We start from the raw sequence: 19954 nt of genomic DNA on the forward strand, positions 1-19954 counted from the left end.
AATATGAAGATTGCCTCCTTATTTAATGGACAACTTTGACCTATATTGTACTTTCTCATCTTATTCACTGATCACAATTTACTATAAATAGACATACTCGTATTTACTTCTAAAACGACGACAATAATCACAGAGCCTTAGAAAATACCTAGATACCTAGACTAATCTTTTGACCTTAACAGCTATCACAGAAACCGTTCAGAAAACTAAGCAATGACTAAAACTAGACACCGCCTGGTCACAAGTCGAAAGTTTGACCCTAGGGTTCGAGTTAGTGCTTTTACTTGCACTAAGTTATAGGGTCACAATCAACGTCCCACGATATTTTACTACACTTACTTTCTGAATGGAAACTTATTGTTATTGAGAGTTGTTGGTAGTTCGTGTACCGTGTCTGTGTTGTGTTTGGTATTGGTTATTTATAAGAGTGTTTGTTTTTGTGTTTCTTCTTGATAAGTAGGTTTTAAGAAAATTCTGTGTGACCCTTTAGATATTAGAGTTAGTTTAGTTAGTGTATGAAAATTATTTCATACAAATTAACTGCGAAGAAATCTTCGTATTAGTATTAGTCCAAAGGTTACCACAGGTGGGGCCCAGTACCACACAGATAAGGCCATGTAGGGCTGATGCCCGATCCGGAGCTGCGGACAACACAATAGGTTACTAGGGCAAAAAAAGCTACCAATAATTTGTGACCTCTATTTCTGCAGTATAAATAAATATGTCTTCCTATGGGTATTATCTCAACATGAAGATAACAATTAAATTACTCCCAAAATATTTATGAAAATACCTACCCAAGCTAATTAAACGATAATTCGAAAAAACAAGAGTAAACAAAAAGCTCGTTTATCAGTTAAAACAAAGACATAACTCGATTACTACAATCGATTACGAAGATATTAGTGTTACAGCACGAGAGTAAACCAATTAAATGATTTCTGAATCGATTACTCGGTCGGCAACTCCTGCGCATCCCGGCTCAAGCGGTGAAAGTGTAAGTGTGGTGCAAGTTACAAGCGATTAGCGTTTTGAAATGTTTGACAATAGGTGGCTTGTAAAATACGTATTAGTAACAGAACTCAAACTATACGAATAACTATAACATTTAATTTTTAAGTGTAGCAAAGCCATGCTTCGGCACAAATGTACCGGCTCGACCGGAGTGATAACACGGCATCGCAGAAAACCTACGTGAAACAACGCTTGCGTTGTGTGAGTGAGGTTACCGGCCTCTCGATTACCCCCCTCCCTAATCTTCCCAATCCCCGACACACAACAACCCATAAATTAACTATGGACCCTAACCCCCAAAGGGCCTTTTCTACGTCAATTATTTTCATACATAACAATTACCGTACATTATGTATTTACATTATTATGTATTTATGGGATTTTTATTACCCATAAAGTGATATTTTAAATTAATTATAGGTTATGTGAGGAACACGCAATAAAAACATGAAATGGAAATTAATACAAATGGCACATACCTCAAATAAATCGCCACTATCTTGTCGCCTACACCACAAGAGGTTACCGCCCGCCTCGGTATGCATACGTCACTGCAGTCTGTAACAATTATATCCACAGATGACTAGCGATCGACTCTTGCGCAACTCGTCTATTGAATCGATCATAATTAGTTATCTAGTTATTATTTGCTTATTAGCTTTTGTCTCTTTTTCTCACTATTTCTGGTTTTGCATTTTCTATTTCCCACGATTGTTGGTAATTATGTTTGTGTGTATGTATGAAGTGTTTAATGTCTTCATTAACAGACACATCTTACGACTTCATTCGGAGATATACAGAGATGCTCAGGTGTAACACCCACTTTTCATCAGTTGTGTTAAAAACCACATGTAATAATGGGACAGCCTAATGGCACACACCCATCTTAGTTCCAGGCTCATACCAATAATGGACGAGTCTCCCCCGGCGCTGCGGACTACCTAGTTAGCGGGTTTACCGGGGCTCCGGCTCGAAAAGCGAGGAGTAAGGAACAGAGTTAGTTTTTAGTCAGTAAGAGTCTAACACTTCTTCTCGCCTCACTTAAGGCGCGAGAAGTCATTGGATGATTTTCCCCTTTTGAAAAAGGGGAGTCTAATACTAGTAATTTATTACCCCTGCACTTTAAACCAACCTTGCAAAATTAAACAAAGTAGAATAACCTCCTAAGAATTGACCATGACTTTCCAGTTCCCTAAACAATACATACATGTTATACAACAACACATATACCACACACTACGAGCGCATCGTCCAATCATTCAATCATTAATCATACTCTTATCAGCCAAGCACTCATCAAGCTATACAACCAGTATTAACTGACCTCCGACGTTGAGGAAAGATTATAGAAAACGAGACCATAATATACTGGTAGTGTGGTAGCTTGATGTACTGGTAAAAATCCAAGGTAAAATATAAAACAATGTATTGACTTCTAAAATAATGGGGCTCATAGTTCGGAGCTGGTAATCCAAATTGAGTTCGGATGTTCCGAAGTGTAGTTTAATAGGAGAAGGTTGAAGGTCCCAGGGTCGGCAGTCATTGTATTGTTTGTTTATTAATATTGTTATGGAAGGCGGAGATAGGATCGCTGGTAATAAGTGGATGAATTGAATTAATTCCGGTAGGTGATGTGCGGAGTCATGTGGGTTGAAGGATTGGGCAGTAATGTGATGGCTATGATGTTAATATTGTGATAAAATGTCTGTATTTCCCGTACAGCCTTTTAAACTAAAGTTAATAATCAGGTGGCTGAATCAGATGGCATATATTTTGCCTATTTTTCTTTTTAAAGAAACGTTGCCATGCGCTTGCAGTTTCTCCTGTGTCGTAGGTGCGTTTACAAACATACAAGATCACATAAACATGACACCCAAACCCGAAACAACAATTCATGGATCACACAAAGAATTGCTCGGCGCGAGAATCGAACCCGCCACACATCGCGTGGCAACAGGTTGCCCAGCCTCCACGCCAACCGTGCAGTCGATAAGATCAAAAAGATACTTTTTATAGTCATCCTAATAAGTGGCTTGGTATTTCGTGAAATAAATAAATCTCGAACTCTTTCATTCATTTCAATATTATTTTATTATTTAAGTTTCAACTAATAACAATAAGATGACAGCGATTTTTTTTATTCACAAAGTCCATTAAAACCTCGTACAATTACTGAGTAATATATTTCATAACGTATTGAACTATCAATAATACTTAATAAGTGTTCAGTGTTCAGTCCACAATGGCGGTAATTTGTTCACACAATTTATCAGCAATCTGTTATATTATCCATTGTTCAGTATTTGTGCTTTATTAATTCACGCTAAGATCGTGCATGATTAATTTGTTATAGGTAGTGCAAATTAAGAAATATAGTTTTTTTTTTTACTTGATTGATGTATAAGTTACAAGTGGGACCACCAAGTATAAATTTTCTGTTTCGATTCTAGAGTTCGGTTTTGGTTGACGCCGTGGTTGAGAAACTGACTGCCGTACACCGTGTAGCGGGTTCGATTCCCGCACGGAGCAACTCTTTGTGTGATCCACAAATTTTTGTTTCGGGTCTGAGTACGTACGTCTGAGTAATGTTTGTAAACGCACGACACAGAAGAAATCCTAGTGTGGGGCAACATTAAAAAAATGAGTCTAGTAAATTATTATCATTCATTTATTTCTTTTACTCGTTTATTACATTTTTAAATATTAAATTAAAAAGAAAAAAAATTATTTATTACTGGTTTTATTTCCATCAATGATTTTATGTTTATGTCTTGTAAACACCAATAAGTACAAATCACACCAAGACCCGAAAATAATTTTCAAAACACGTTTTCAAACAAAGTCCCGTGCAAAAATGGAATCTGCGACATGATATTATGTAGTACAATGCGCCAACTGTACAGTCAAATATTGTATTTCATCTAGATATATTTAATTTTCATTCAGCGCATATTTGCCTAAGTTATATTAAGCCCAACCTAAAGGTATAGTTAGTAGATAGCCGATACTATAGCGAAACCAGTTTCACGGCTTATTTCATGGCTAACGATCCATAGCATGAGATTAATATAACTTTATTGATAACTTATTATAAGTAAACGGTTAAATTATGGGCATGCTCATTACAGAGATGTGATTCTACCATAAACAGAATTACTACTATCATAGAATCACTTGGAGAAGTACCTATGGCTGTGGTTTTCTGGTCTGAAGGTCTGGAGGTATTTTGGTCTGATTGATGAGATGCAGGTTGTTTCCAATCTGAAAATCATTAGGGGGGGCCTACATTTTTAAGTGTGAACGTAGACTTGTCTCCCTTTAAAAGGTACGATACTTCATTTATTTCCTAAGAACGTTCGTACTTAAAGTCATTTAACCAAGTCCTCAACAATTATTTTCAAAACAAAATCTTTACATACTAAGGAATAGGTAAAGTAATCATTAAACGTCTCTGAGTACGGCAGTAAGTACTTACGACTCAGGTATCATAGTGTAAGGGAGCGGTAGCAATTTGTTATCTGCAAATAACCGGGCGCTGGCAGAGGCGAGACGATTGCGGGCGCCATTATTCATTGTTCTGACTATGCGTCTGAAGCCACGCTAGGTAGACACTCCTGCGCACGCTATGCGCATGCGATGCTCTGTCTACTACGTGGGGCAATGGCCGGTGAAACAACAACAAGGTATAACACGCTATTTATCCTGTGGTTTGACATAGAAAATTCTATTTCTAGTCATCCAACTCTTTCCGCGTGAGTTTCAAAAGCTTAATAAAATATTTCACATATTACACAATCGGGCAACAGCCCCTGAAAAACCTGAACCTTTTAAACTCTCTCACCTCTTACCACGTGAGAAGATTATTGCAATCCCTTCTATGTAAAAAAGACCCGCTATTAATGTTACAGATAAATAAATATATTTATAGAAGTACCGTATGTATACATCTGCTTATGCTCAGGATAAAAATAATGTCAGTATGCCCAAATCTCAATTTTCAAAGTCCAGTCTTAGTTAGGCACTTTTGAAACGTAAATTAAATTGTCCATCAGTCTGTCCATAAGTGAAGCTAGGTGCTCGTTCCAAAGTAGGTATAACTTCGAAGAGAGAAGAACAAGCAAGAAACTTCATCGTTACTCTTACAACTACTACTACTCTACAAAAAAGTAGAAAATTATAGTTTATCGCTCTCCTATCTCTGTGTCTCTCTACCGTGGACATTGCGAAGGTGTACAATTTCACGGTTCTCTACATTTGGTAGCGCTGTATTGGTGCGATCGCATGCAAAGACAGCTTGATCGTTCGGTTGCGTGCGCGCAGCTCAAGATAAATATTTTGAAACTGAAACGTTGACTAGATAATGATACTGAAATAAATCACGTAATATTAATTGAACAATGTGAATATACTCATTAATCAGTTATTAGTGTTATAAATATTTGTTTTTTTTTTTGTTAGAAAACATGATGTTCTAAGCATTTCCCTATTACGTTGCGTTTCATTTTCCCTTTCTTTTTCTAACGAAACTCACATTTAACGATAAAAACCATTCTAACTATCCGTAACTACTGCAACGTTTAATGTAGCTTTCGGGACTATCTGTCTTTATAATTGGGTAGGTTTCTAAAAGTAATTAGTTTTGACTTTTCAATACAATATAATATTGCAATTTGATGCAAAAATTTTATATAGATACGTATTTGACTAGTTGGAAACTACCGTATTGTAACATATGAAAAGTTAACTTATTCATTAGAAATTACATTGAAACTAAAACTTTATTACCTGAAACAAAAGATTGAAAATTCAACAAGACAAACGTTTTCAGATTGCACAAAAGAAATTACCCACAAACAAATAGAACCTAGACCTACTCCCTATCATCATGACCTATTGACACTTAACCTTGACCATATAAACTGTAAAGTATACAAAATAACTTAAACTTAACTTATTCACAGCCAATAAGTGCTTAGTCCCACGCTAAGTGGTGTCAAGTATCATTACTTAGGTGTTACTTAGTGCATAGCGTGATAAACTGACCTTCTGTTGATGGCACTAAGTTAGGTGGTGTTAGCAATGACCAAATAAATGGGTAGTTCAATTTTGGCATATAAGGTAAGTATAGTCCCAACAATTCTAAATACACACTGCATGGTTTTTGCGGTTAGACACTGCGAAAACTATGCAGTGGGCAACTAACTGCCGTGCAACGTGTCGCGGATTTGATTCCCGCACGGAACAACTCTCTGTGTGGTCCACAGATTATTGTTCCGAGTCTGGATGTCATGTGTACGAGTATGTTTGTAAAAACACCCACGACACGGGAAAACATCCTAGAGTGGGGTAAGATATTTAAAAAAAAACGAAATACATGTGACTTGGGATAAGCAAAAACAATATTTTTTTAACGTTGATATATCTGCGCTTGGCACTCAACCCGCTTACTGCATCTATTGCTATTGCCTAAAATAATTTTGTACCACAATCCCGCAATGCAATTAATGGCCTTAATGTACAAAACCTCGAAGAATTAGGTTCGATCTGGCCTCTTGATGATAACAGAGTATACTATAAACACAGCCTGCGCCGTGTATTCTCAAAGCTGTAATGGCTGTTGCGAAGTCATTTGCTTTGCAGGCTAATTTAAGAAAATAAAGTTTTTGATGTATAATTAAGAGAGCGTTATTACATTAAACTAATCTATTTGTATGTAAGTCTATTTGAAAAATCGGTCTTATTTCCACTACTTTTTTAGGATGCGGGGGTAAACCACCCCATTCCACCTTTTTACTTCATTACTGCTTTTCGAGCCAGAATTCCGGTAAACTCGCAGCGCCCGATCGGGCATCAGCTCTACCGGGCCCCATCTGTGGTGGTCTAGCTCATTGATTCGCGCGCGGTACGAGACGCCCCTTACGCGCGGGTCTGGTCGGACAGCGAGCTACCCTTGCTCGCCGTCCGCAGATTCGCACTTATGGTTATCAAAGATCCTGTAGCGATTCCCACGCCCGGAGTACCTCTCGGAAATGTCCACTACTTGTAGTCTGATTGAAACATCAAGCTATCTATTCATCAAATTCTGATTTCCAAATACCCTAGGACCAATGGCTTACAATTTACAAAACACTTTATTAAAATTATAATTGTCAAATGCCAAAACATTACAAAAAGATACAAAGGTCAGATGCTAAGCTTTAAGCTCCGTCCATTCAGACGTCTAGCTTTGATTAGACATCTAGGCTCTAGGTGCAAATAATGATTTATGTTTGTCTGTCTGTCCGTGGCGCAACACGCTGCAATTAACTCAAGAGACATTTAAGTTTGCAACGTTCCATTTATTTTGCTCCACAGTGTAATTGTCCGAAATGTCGTAAATGTATCTTAGTTTTGTTATTTCGCTGAGAGCATTAGAAGTATAGAGATTATACACTATACAGCCTATATACCTCTGCACCGAATTATGGGTTTCGATTCGGCAAATTTCGACTTGTTCCCAAATTCATAGTCTGTGATAGTAAAAAGCATGGTCTCAAAACCCTAGAAAAGGTTGTAATAGACTGCTATAGCTGACAGGCATGACTGTCCACTAATGTGGAAATTAGTGTAGCGGACTAATCCCTGCTTACTATTACGTACTAGTTAACAAATTGTATTCCTACTTATTGTCATTTGTGGACCTCAGTTGTCTAAATAAATAGACTTTATTAATAGTCTTTACTAAACAAGACTACTGTTTAGTATACTGTTTCTATGGGCAAATCACGCTGCAGACATGTACATCTACATATATTTTAAATCTACTTTTACACAACAGAGTTATCCAACCATTTTATTAGTACCGAATAAGGAAAAATGCCACAACAATTCCCTCAAAAAGTATTGCATACCAGATTACAAAGCAAAAATATCTAGATTCGGATCTAGGCGGAGAAATCAAAGTCTGTGTGATTATCAGAAAATTGTAGCGACCGAGGAATGTACCGCCGACCGATACGGATCGGAGACGGTTTGTCAATCTCACCGGGTCATCGGTGAGGAAATATAATTAGATGAGTACCTACCAAACTGAGGTACTGTGGCATTTCTGATGTTACATAGTCCATGATTGAAAGAATACAAATGGCATAATATGAATATTTTCTTTCTTTGACATCAAGAACCGAAAAGCTAACTTTAAAGTAAATAATAAGATGACCAAAACAGATAAATTGTTGGCGTTTGATAGAGTGAATCTCAAAAGAAAATTTATTTATTTATTAAATTTAACATTATCGTACAGCTAATTCCAATACAAATTAAGAAAGATGATCTATATAAACGGCAAAAAACTGCTACAAAACAGCTACTACTATGTATTTCAAAAAAAGGGAGTCGAACATCAAACACAATAGGTCTATTTCAGAAAATATGTGAAATCATAAAACACCCGAAATTCCAAGATCAAAAAACCTGAGTGAAGATGAACAAAGTTAATAAATCACAAACGTAGGTACCAAATTTGGACCTCGAAATGACCTCTTGATCACTGAACAGATATATCCACAGATCTAACCTTATATGGTTAATTAAGTAGCCCAACAATGGACACACTGATGGGAAAATTTACGCTTCGATGTCGAAAATAATAGTGGGACTCTAGATGTTACGATTATTGATATAAACGCAGCCTGTTCTAAGTATTCCATGTTTCTGGTGTTGATGATGAATGAATTCTGTTAATTGCCATAATTACTTCAGTCTTAACCACATAATTGGATATCCAACCTCCTTCCTCAGAGACCAGCAACGCATTTGTAATTGCTCTGAAGGTTTGAGTTTCTATAGGCGATGTTGATCACTTATAATCAAGAAACTTGTCGACTTATGATGTATCTTCCCATCAAAAGTAAAATATCAATAATGTCAACCTTTTTCATATAGTTTCCGAGACGACTAATAAAATAGAAGATTGTGGAATCAACAAAAACAGGAACACATTATATTTAATCCCATTTTTTTTATGGGGAAAATCATCCAATGTCTTCTACCGCCTTGGACGAGGTGAGAAGGAGTGTTAGACCCTCACCGACTAAAAAACACCCAGTTCCTACTGCCCTTCGAGCCGAGGTAAACCCGCTAGGTAGTGCGCAGCTCCGGATATGTTTAATCCCATACTTGTAATTCGGAACCAAATACCTAGAGACTCGCACTCCTACTTTTACTTTCCTCGACCCACAAATGTAACCACACACCCAGCAGCAACATCATGTAGCACACCAGCAAACGACACAAAAGAACCGACAAGGCCATCAGACCATCATCATTTAACCGACTAACCCATGCAATACCAACAAAGCTTAAACTTTAACTTACACAATAGTAAACAGCGTATCTTTGCATCTCTTCCTATTTATTTAACCCTTCTCTGTTCAACCTCAATTAAGTGCTCATAACAAACAAACGAACTTCGTCCCTCCTCGCCTATCTTCGGCCACGATCGGGCGTAATCGGGTGCAATCGGATCGTGACGTACGTTTCGTGGCTAATGCATGGGAAAAGCAGACGAAAACAGTTGGTTTTGCAACCGATCGTCAGATACTGGAGTAGGAAGTGTGTGGTACAAGCGATAAGATGGAGATATGGTATTGAAAGTGTGCTGAGTTTGAGTTGTGGTTGGTTAGGTATTGTGCTGCAAAATTAAAAGATAGTTGAACATAACATCTTTTAATATTTGATGGAAGTAGGCATAGGTGCATCTAAACAATGTTCAACGCTCCTTTTTAGTCTTCAAGAAAAACTGAATATTTTTCCCAAATTACTGTTTGAGTTTTCCAGAAACCAAATTGAGCAACTAGACAAAGTTGGAAGTTGAGTTTACTTCATTAAAGAAGTACATTAGGTAAACTGATATTTAAACAAACACCTGTTACACGCGAGTCGTGTGAAAGTATTGCAGCGAACAAGTAAAAGTTAGTTCATTTGAGTTATCTAGATAGGAGCGGCACGACTTATTAACTAGGAGACAAAAATTACAACAGTACTCTTTGTTGTCACATTTCTTATTAATAAATCCATTCGAAATTCATTGCATTTTCTATTGCGCACTGAATTACGATAATAACTAGCTTTTTCAGCAGCTTCGTCCGCGTTCCCAACGATAAAACGTTGTATCAACTCAAATAAGCTTATACACTGTCTGTATACCAAATTTCATCAAAATCCGTTCAGTAGTTTCAGCGTGATTAACGGACAAACAACCCACTGAAACCAAGCGAGAAGACTCGAACAAACCCTTTTATGTAGAAGTGGTTGATAGTCCAGCTCTGTACTGTCTCCAGAGCTGCGGATAACGTAAAAGACCTACGTAGTAACCTTTGCAGGAGAAGGAACGGGGTTGTTTTTGGTCAGTAGAGTCGGACACTTCCTCTCGTCTCACTCAAGGTGGGAGAAGTCATTGGATGATTCCCCCTTAATAAAAAGTTGTGTACTCACGGGCCGTTGGTGTTGTTAGACTTTCCCCGCTACAAGTTCATAGCTCGGCCTGTACGTTGTGGTCCAATCAGCACAATTATTCAGTAGTCATCATAGTTTTTACGAGCGCGGGTCATCTGCTCTCCCTCGCTGTACTGGCGAGAGCAGCAGTGATTAGTTTTATGGAGGAAATGTAAGACTTTGCTATCTTATATTATGTATGTTGTTTATGTTGAGCAGTTAGTCAGAACAAAGCAATTAAGTAATAGTACAAATAATATTCCAAAGAAAGTATTTTTGTATGATAAAGTATTTTCTTTCTATTAATTTGCCATACATTCCTATGTATCGTGGGCAGACCTCCCACTAGGTGGACCGACGACATCGTCAGAGTCGCGGGGAGCTACTGGATGCAAGTGATGACGGCTTGTCGGTCTACGTGGAGGACTAAGAGGGAAGCCTCTGTTCAACAGTGGACGTCGTCCGGCTAATGATACGAGGGAGGATACGTGAAAGTATGCCAAATATTTGGTATGCATGAATATTTTTGAAACCAATTTGATCCTCATAACTGGTGGTCTTAAAAGCAATTCAGCTATAGCTGATAGACTGAAAATGTCTTACCTACTAATACATAAGGTACATTTTTGCACCAAAAATACTAGTCTACATAAAGAAGCAATCAAACTTTCTATTCAAAGAAACTCCTCCCATACACTTCCGAACTTGATTGTACTCACATTTGGAGATTAGCATCTACGAGGCGTAACTATTGATAGTAAACTGGGGCGTTGAGTTTGTACTATACATCTTACTACTTTTACCGCTTTGGCAAGGAGTCTCGGGTTCGATTCCCGGGTCGGCAAAAGAATAACTGGGCATTTTTCGGTTTTTCGAAAAGTATGTTTTACGGGGTATTTTCCAATGACTTCGCCCTTTGCGAAGCGAGAGGTATAGTCAAATTCTTACTGACTAAAAACCAACCCGTTTCTACTCCTACTTTTAGAGCCGAAGCCCCGGTAACCCGCTTGGCAGTCCGCATATATAGGTATAATTATACAGAAGTGTACTACGTGTAATCCTTTCGAAAAGCCATAACTTTAATTACAAATATTCAACCTTTGGTTAATTTTCTTTACTAGAATCATGTAACAAGCGATAATCTCTAACTTTACTACCTCATAAACTACTTAAGTCGATTCCCTTCACAACTACATATTTGCAAAACAACTTATTAACATAGGTACAGTCCCTTCCGTATTCAAGAAAACCTAAGTTCAGAAGTCATTTGAAAGTGACCCGTCAACTGGTTGTATTAATTGATATAGCAACAATGGCGGACGGAAGCTCAGCCATCTTGTGTCACGACTTCCGGAGCGCGTGCGCAGTAGCGCGGGTTTTTCATTATGTTGAACTAGGAAATGTGGTTATTAAATTATGAGTGAAGGATGTTTCAGGTCAATTTATTAATAAAGGTAATTATTTGTTATGTTAATGTTATAAATGTATTGATTAATTATGGAATAGATTTTAATGTAAATGTATGAAGCATTTAGAGATGAAATTTACTAATGGAAATACCTCTCTATTTTTCCTTATACTTTATTCTCACATATAATGTTAGGTGTGCTATCAGAACTTAAATAGATAAAATGAATGAATCGTGAGCAACTATTAAGGTGATAAGTATGGAAGAGTCATGCTTCAGCACGAATGGGTCGGCTCGACCGAAGTGATGCCACGGCTTGGCAGAAAATCGATGTGAAATAACACTTGCATTGTGTTTCGTTTTGTGAGTGAAGTTACTGAAGGCGCTTCCCAATCCCCGATTCCCCTAAAAGCCAGTTACGCACTTGTTACGCTTTTGATGTTTCGTGTGTCCATGGGCGGCGGCGATTGCTTACCATCAGGTGATCCGTCTGATCGATTACCGGCTTATACCATAAAAAACAATATCCAGAACGTACTAAACATTTTATATCATTAACTACCAAACTACGTACTAGTATACCGGAACTCGTCAGCTACAGCTAGTACCGACACAGAAGTACTATAACACCCACAGTTACGTAAGGGTGTCATCAGAGCTGTGAGATAACGAGCCGCGCGCGGAACACATCTGGAGACATATTGGAATGTGGAGTTATGGAAATTGTTAGGTAATGCAACATGGTGTCTAAATACTACATGGAAATATTATGGAAGATGGTTCATTTGCATGATATGTATTATTTGCTGTTGTTTTTAAAAACTTAGAAGTAAAAGTGTTTTTTTTTATAAAGGCGTTGCCCCACACTAGGATTTTCTCTTGAGTCGTGGGTGCGTTTACAAACATACAATTTCACAAACACATGACACCCAGACCCGAAACAACAATTTGTGGATCACACAATGCAAATAATTCGTACAAAATGCAGTTTACTTCAATTAGGATACGAGCTGATAGGTCTAATCCCGAAAACAATACACACAGTTCCGTGCGCGCGCGCTTAGCGTATGGTTGTGTTTTGATTGTCACCTAAAGTAATTACGTTTAAGTACCTGGCACAGACGATACGTTGCTAAAAATATTGGACTACATAATGGTGAAGTGTAAGAAGTGCAATAAAGTTGCGTCAATTGCAAAAGACGACATCATTAGATGTAAAGGATCATGTGAAGCCGTCTTCCATAAAAAGTGCGTTACGCGATCTACCTTCAGAAATGAAAAGTGTGAGGATTGCGTGTCCCTGCCCGGTTCGCAGCCTTCCTCACCCAACCTGGAGCCCCAACCCAATGTTGCACTTACCTTGGCTGATATGAACAGAAAAATGGATGTAGTGTACAACATGGAGAAAAAGTTGAATGAACTGACCGATCTGGTAGACTTCCTGTCCGAAAAGTACGACAAGCTGTTGGAGTTTCAGAAATCAGGTGAAACAAAGATTAAATCTTTAGAAAACGTGAATGCATACCTGGTTAAGTGCAACAAATCACTAGAGGAGCGTGTAAGTGAGTTGGAGGAGAAAGAAAAAGAAAAAAAGTGGAGATAGCCGGTCTGGAGAAGAAAGAGAATGAAGTAGTTGCTGAAGTGGCTGCCCTTGTTGCTAAAAAGCTCCAGCTGGACGCTGGTCAGATTGAGCATGCAGAGAGGGTAGGCCGCGAAAAACCAGAAGCGGAGAAGCCACTACCAGTAGTTATAACGTTAAGGACAAAAGAGGCACGTGACAATTGGATCGAAAGTCGTAAAAAACGATTAACTAATGGCGATGTGTATAGCTCGCAAAATGATAACCGTATATATATAAATGAAAATCTCACTAAGTATAAAAGAAACTTATTATGGTTTACTAAAAACCAGTTAAAGAAAACCTATAAGTATATTTGGGTACAGGATGGAAAGATTCTCATAAGAAAGAGTGATGAGGAAAAAAAGATTTCATCAATTAAAAACGAACGTGATATTGAGCGATACAGAGATACAAACACTAACTAGTTATAGTTATGTGTCTACCGCACACGTAGTGCGAAGTAAATACCTCCGCACACTTTATAACATTACATAAAACTGGATCGCTTCGATTCTATTGTCACATTGGAATGCCGTTTTACAAGATTTATGAATGTAACTGAGTGGGTTCAAAGTTTTTTCTATAAAAACAGATATCTACATACTATTCATTTAAATATTCGTTCATTAAGAAAAAACTTTAATGAATTACATATTTTCGTCAAAAACTGCTCTCGAGAGATTGGATTATTGGTACTGACAGAGGTGAATGTGAAGGAAGATGAGTTACCGTTGTATTTTATGGAAGGATATAATCTATTTGCGAACACAAGGGAGAACTCACGAGGAGGAGGTGTGATAATTTATGTAAAAGAATGCCTAATTTTCAATGCAAATAAAACCCTAACTAGTTCATTAGAAGGACTACATGGCGAACTGAATTTTAATAAATCAACCATACATATCCTCGCAGTTTACAGGCCTCCAAAGTCGAATAAGTTATTATTCATTCAAGAGATTGAGCGGATAGTTAAAAAGTTACCAGCAAAAGATGACGTCATCGTGTTGGGTGATATCAATATAAATCTGTTAGGAGTGAATGAACATCAGCAAGTGTCAAAGTATAAGGAATGCCTGTGTGGACTAGGCCTACAGTGCGTGATACCCGATACGGAGGTGACACGAGAGGCTATCGTCGCGGGTGTAAGAGAAGTGTCGTGTATCGATCATATATGGGTGCGTGCAAGACAGCTGCGAGACTACCATTCGTTTGTTGTTGAGTGCTTCATGTCGGATCATCACGTGGTGGGGGTCACAATGCCGCTAGACGTTATGCGAACGCGGACTGACAGCAAGGACTTGGACGCTCGGTATGTGATTAATAATAGTATTGTAAACAAAAAAATCACTGATTATGACTGGTCTCAGCTGTTGTTTGTTAATTGCCCGCTAACGTTGTATTCTAAGATACACAATGTGTTTAGTGATATCTATAAAAATAGTAAGACTTTAATGCCAAAGACTAAAAAACGAAACACACAGCCCTGGATAGGAAGAGAATTAAATGAGTTATTATTGCGTAGGGATAGATTATTTAGAGAGTGGAAAAATACACCAAACAATAACACTTTAAGATTAGATTACACTAGGTTTTGAAATAAAGTGAATAACTTAATATTTAAAGCTAGAAATAAATTTCGTCAAGAAGAGATAAAAAAATGTCATGGGATCCAAGAAAAATATGGGATAGAATTAATAGCTGGACGGGCAGGAAAAAGGCGAATATAGATGATATTATTAAAAGATACTTTGGAGGTAAGGATACAATGTATAATATATGTAGTAAATTTGCAGATACATTTACTGATGAAATTGTTAATATAAAACATGAGTGTAATATAAAACTGTTGGATAGAAATATGTACGTTAGGGCGAGTGATGTAACATTTCGCTTTAAACCAGTTTCTAGTGACACGGTATGTAAAGTTATTGATCAGCTGAGCAGGGATAAGGCGCCGGGCCTTGACGGCATTCGAGTTATAGACCTAAAAACCATAAAAAATAAAATCTCACCAGTCTTATCACACTTTGTCAACCTGTGTGTCTCGAAAGGAGTCTATCCAAGTTTACTTAAAAAAGCTTTAATACGACCAATATATAAGCAGGGAACACACACAGATTACGCTAACTATAGGCCGATTGCTATACTATCTGTCATTAATAAAATAGTGGAAAAAATTGTGGTCGGGCAGGTTAGTGAATTCCTAGAACAGCATAATTTGCTATCAGAAGCGCAGCATGGATTTAGACGCGGCCGTAGCACGAGCTCTGCACTGTCGCAGTTCTCGGAAGACATGAACAGTTGCCTGGATCAAGGTCATCAGGTCCTGGCGCTGTTCATTGATTATAAAAAGGCGTTCGACACCTTGGACCACGAAGTGTTATTGCAGGCAATGGATGAGTGTGGTATTAGGGGACCCACAAACAACTGGTTCAGGGACTACCTGAGTGGAAGAACCTTGCAGACGTGCATTTCGGGTGTTGTAGGCAAGGAAGCTGCAGTTAAACTAGGTGTACCGACTGGTTCCGTATATGGGCCAGTTGGCTATGTCATGCATGTTAATAGTGTCAGCAACGTGGTCGAGAAGTGTCGTGTGTACATGTATGCGGACGACATGTGCCTAATGTACTCATCCAAAAATATACAGGAGGCCAGGGCTGTCATGCAGGCTGACTTTGATAATATCACCAGGTGGGCGCACGATAACGGTATCATTCTAAATATAAATAAGACAAAAGTAATGCATGTGCATTCGCCGTACAATCTGGTGGCAAAGAATATCGACATGGATGATATCGGTATCGTGGGACACACGTACGAGTGCATGCATGATGCAAATTTAAATTGCGTATGTCAGAAACTGGAGTTTGTTGATACGTTTAAATACCTGGGTCTGTGGGTGGACCGCAATATGAACTGGAGGACACAGGTTGACACAGTGTGTTCAAGGCTTAGGTCAGTCTTGAGTAAATTTTATGTTTTGAGGGCACCGTTGAGTAGGAAAACGCTGCGTGTGGTTTATTTTGCCCTAGCCGAGTCTCTGCTAAGTTATGGTTTATGTACATATGGACGTACGTTTAAAACCTATTTAAACAGTGTTAAAACATTGCAAATCCGTTTTATGAAATTCCTTGTGAGCCCTAAAGTTAAACTAGCATGTAAAAAAGAGAATTACGAGAAACTGTTTGGTGTGTGCAAAATACTTCCCGTACACGAAAAGGTCAAATACTTAGTGGCTCTCGAGCAATTCTATAACGATACATATAAGGTACCTATACAGAATTCATACAACACAAAAAGCGTTAGAGAACGAAAATTCGTACGAGCACCAGTACATAATTACTACGGCAAGAGAACCAATAAGTATTTGACCCCTACACTGTTTAATAGCTACAGCTGTCTGAGAACGTACCAGTGTAATGTAAGCAAACGAACTCTAAAAATTAAATTCAGATCTGCGTTATTGAAGGAAGTAGTCGCGGGTTTTCAGGACAATGACTCTTGATCTTTGGGTGGTAAGATGTATATACCTACATATAAATAGAAAAATATATATATATGTATGTTTCAAAATGTATGATGTGTGTTTGTAACTAGGCAGTGTAACGCTAACGTAACTAGGTAGTGTAAAAGAAGCGCTAATCCCACCGACAAACTGCTGCGCAGTTTGGTGGGTTTATTTATTCTGTACCTTTTTAGTCAAATAAAGGATTTTATTATTATTATTATTATTAATTTCGGAAATATAATGCTCTTTTTGAAGCAGTTGGGTAAAAACTGCGTAACGTAAAAAAATATGTAATAGATAGATTTGATCACTATTTAATATTTACACTTATTGAAATCAGCTGATTTACTGATGTAGATAATCGCATTCCCCTAAAATTGCACATCCGGCTTCAATAAACCTAAACCTATTTATACTATTACAATAAATCACAGATGTCAGTGTCGTCGTGACTGTATGACGTCACATGCGCATGCGCACCGATCATCGTTAGCTGCCTAGACGCGGTGCTATGTTTGGGGAGTTCCGGTTCAATTCGTGAATATGAAACATGATGAAAGTTTTGATTGGAAGCTGTTGTAAAGTCGTGTCAAATGTCGCGAGAAGGATTTGCACTCTGACACCTTATTGTAGTTGGTTCGTGACCGAGTTGAGCATGGAATTTAAAAGACTGAGAAAAAATTTACATCAGAGCCAGTTGTCCGTTATTACATCAACAACTCGTGGAGTCCTGCTATGGATTTCTTCGGAAAAGGGATTGGCGTAATCTCCTAGTTTGCCAAACGGGTTAGTGATCACAATTAAAAAGGGTCAAGGTCATTTGAAAGCCCTTTTTTGTTTATTTTTTATTGGTTAAAATCATCCAAAGCCTTCTCCCGCATCATCTCCTTCTCATGACATCCTAAGCAAAACTCCATTTCTAATAGCAGTGCTCCCACACAATACTGGTTTTCTAAGTAAATGTACTTATTAAAATGAATTTCCTTTGTTTCAGAACTGTGATGCGGTGGAGAGAGAGTCCCGTGGGCGTCGGCACGATGAAGGCGATACTCATATTTACGCTGATTATGATATGTAAGTAGACGCCATTTTGTTTTTATTGCATATTATAATATACTAGCGACCCGCCCCAGCTTCGCATGGGTGCATTGGTGATATATTATACCTGTATTATACATATAAACCTTCCTCTTGAATCACTCTACCTATTACAAAAAACCGCATCAAAATCCGTTGCGTAATTTTAAAGATTTAAGCATACAGACAAACAGACAAAAATAGCGACTTTGTTTTATACAATGTAGTGATTCCATTCACGGGACCACATGGTCTCAGACCTTTGGAAGACGTATGAGGAGCCGAAGCCAAATCACAAAGACCCGTTGAACAATTTAAATCTATGTGAAATGGGACATTATTATTTAAACTCTTCCTTAGTAAGCTAACTTAAATAATAATATTTTACTACTTATAATAATAACTTAAATAACCTAAAAAACATTATTTTTGCTCTGTACCCTTAATTTGACTTTCCTTTACGTTGAACGAATGCGAAACAAGAGCGGGTTCGGTCCTCTGATTGGCCGGTATGAATAAAACAACCAATCAAAACGCCGAACGCGCTCTGTTTCAATCTCGTTAAACGTAAAACAAACTCGTACTAAGCCCTCAGAAAACGATTTTGTTCTGAAAACAATATTGCCTACTGTTTTAAATAAATCTGAGTTTAATATTATTGATTAAATCTGACATTCTGAAAGCTACAATTAGGATAAAATTTTGTTCATCTCCCGGCCTTCGCTACTACATTTTAAAGCCTATAATTTCCAAAACAGCCTACAATTTAGATCCTAGATCAACTATAAAACAATTTCGTAACTAAAAGCACTAACAAAAGATATTTATCATTAACAAAAGCGAAAATAACTGCCATTGGTCAGAATATCGATCTCTAAACGTCAATAATTTGGTCGATGCGCCCGCGCATAATTGCTATGATCTAGACTTATAATGGCGTTACACAAGATCCGTTGAAGCAATGTCGTTAAGATATGGTCCGATCTTAATGTCGACATTGTCTAGAGCAAATATTATCTATAATACTATTGATTATGTGGTCTTTGTTTTAAGATAGATAGGTATCTGAACTTTTTAGTGCCTAATATTAGATCCTAATTATTGTGGCCTTAGTTTCCATTCGAAGCTACACTTTGGAACGAGCCTAGCTTCACTGATGGACAGACTGACGGACAATCTGACGTTTCAATAGTGCCTAATTCAGAATTTATTGAAATAAATGCTTTGACTTTATGTCGATTTTCACCGACCATCTTTTAACTACAAGTTCCTTAACGTGACGTAGCGCCTAAACTTACACTTAAAATAATGTCGTTAAATGTCACCAATCTTACCTTAAAAAGAAGAGGTTAGTGAAAACAGGTATTAATTTACTTTTTTATAAAGATACTATTAAATTGTATTTAAGTAGGTACTAAATCACTATAATATATACAGAAAATACTATCAAATTCACACCTGAAAATGAAATTCCCACAATTTTCTTTCAAGCTAACTTAAATTACAGTAATTGAACACTGACCTATGTGCTTACACCAATGATTCACCCACTTAACTTCAACCTTCAGAATAACATTTCGACATTATAAAAAAAACATAAACAAAATAAGAACTATCATGATTCATTATTACAGGGTGTTGACAGGCCTACGGGCGCCTGCGCAGAGAGCCTCGACCTCTTGCGCACGCGCATGACAGGTCTCGCTCACTTGACAAGTTAACAATCTGTTGTGATAGGCGAGTGTTTAATTTGTTTTGTCATGTTACACGATTAAATGTCATGTGAGGATGTGTGGTGCACGCTGTACTGATGTCGGTAGTCAAGATATTCTTTGTCAGTAACAATTAACAG

The 19954-nt window shown here is 37.7% G+C and overlaps 1 protein-coding gene across 2 annotated transcripts in view; it reads left to right on the forward strand.

Moving 5' to 3' along the window:
* The window catches only part of LOC118278119 (mucin-3A), a 71056-nt gene that overhangs the window by 39212 nt on the left and 11890 nt on the right, over positions 1–19954 (forward strand). For both annotated transcript variants that reach the window (XM_035597195.2, XM_035597196.2), the window contains exon 4: positions 18020–18099. In XM_035597195.2, the coding sequence (XP_035453088.2) occupies positions 18027–18099 (73 nt within the window). In that variant the 5' untranslated portion in view covers positions 18020–18026. The remainder of the gene's footprint in view (positions 1–18019; positions 18100–19954) is intronic.

This window comes from Spodoptera frugiperda, chromosome 18 (genome assembly GCF_023101765.2).
Source record: "Spodoptera frugiperda isolate SF20-4 chromosome 18, AGI-APGP_CSIRO_Sfru_2.0, whole genome shotgun sequence".
Lineage (NCBI taxonomy): Eukaryota > Metazoa > Arthropoda > Insecta > Lepidoptera > Noctuidae > Spodoptera > Spodoptera frugiperda.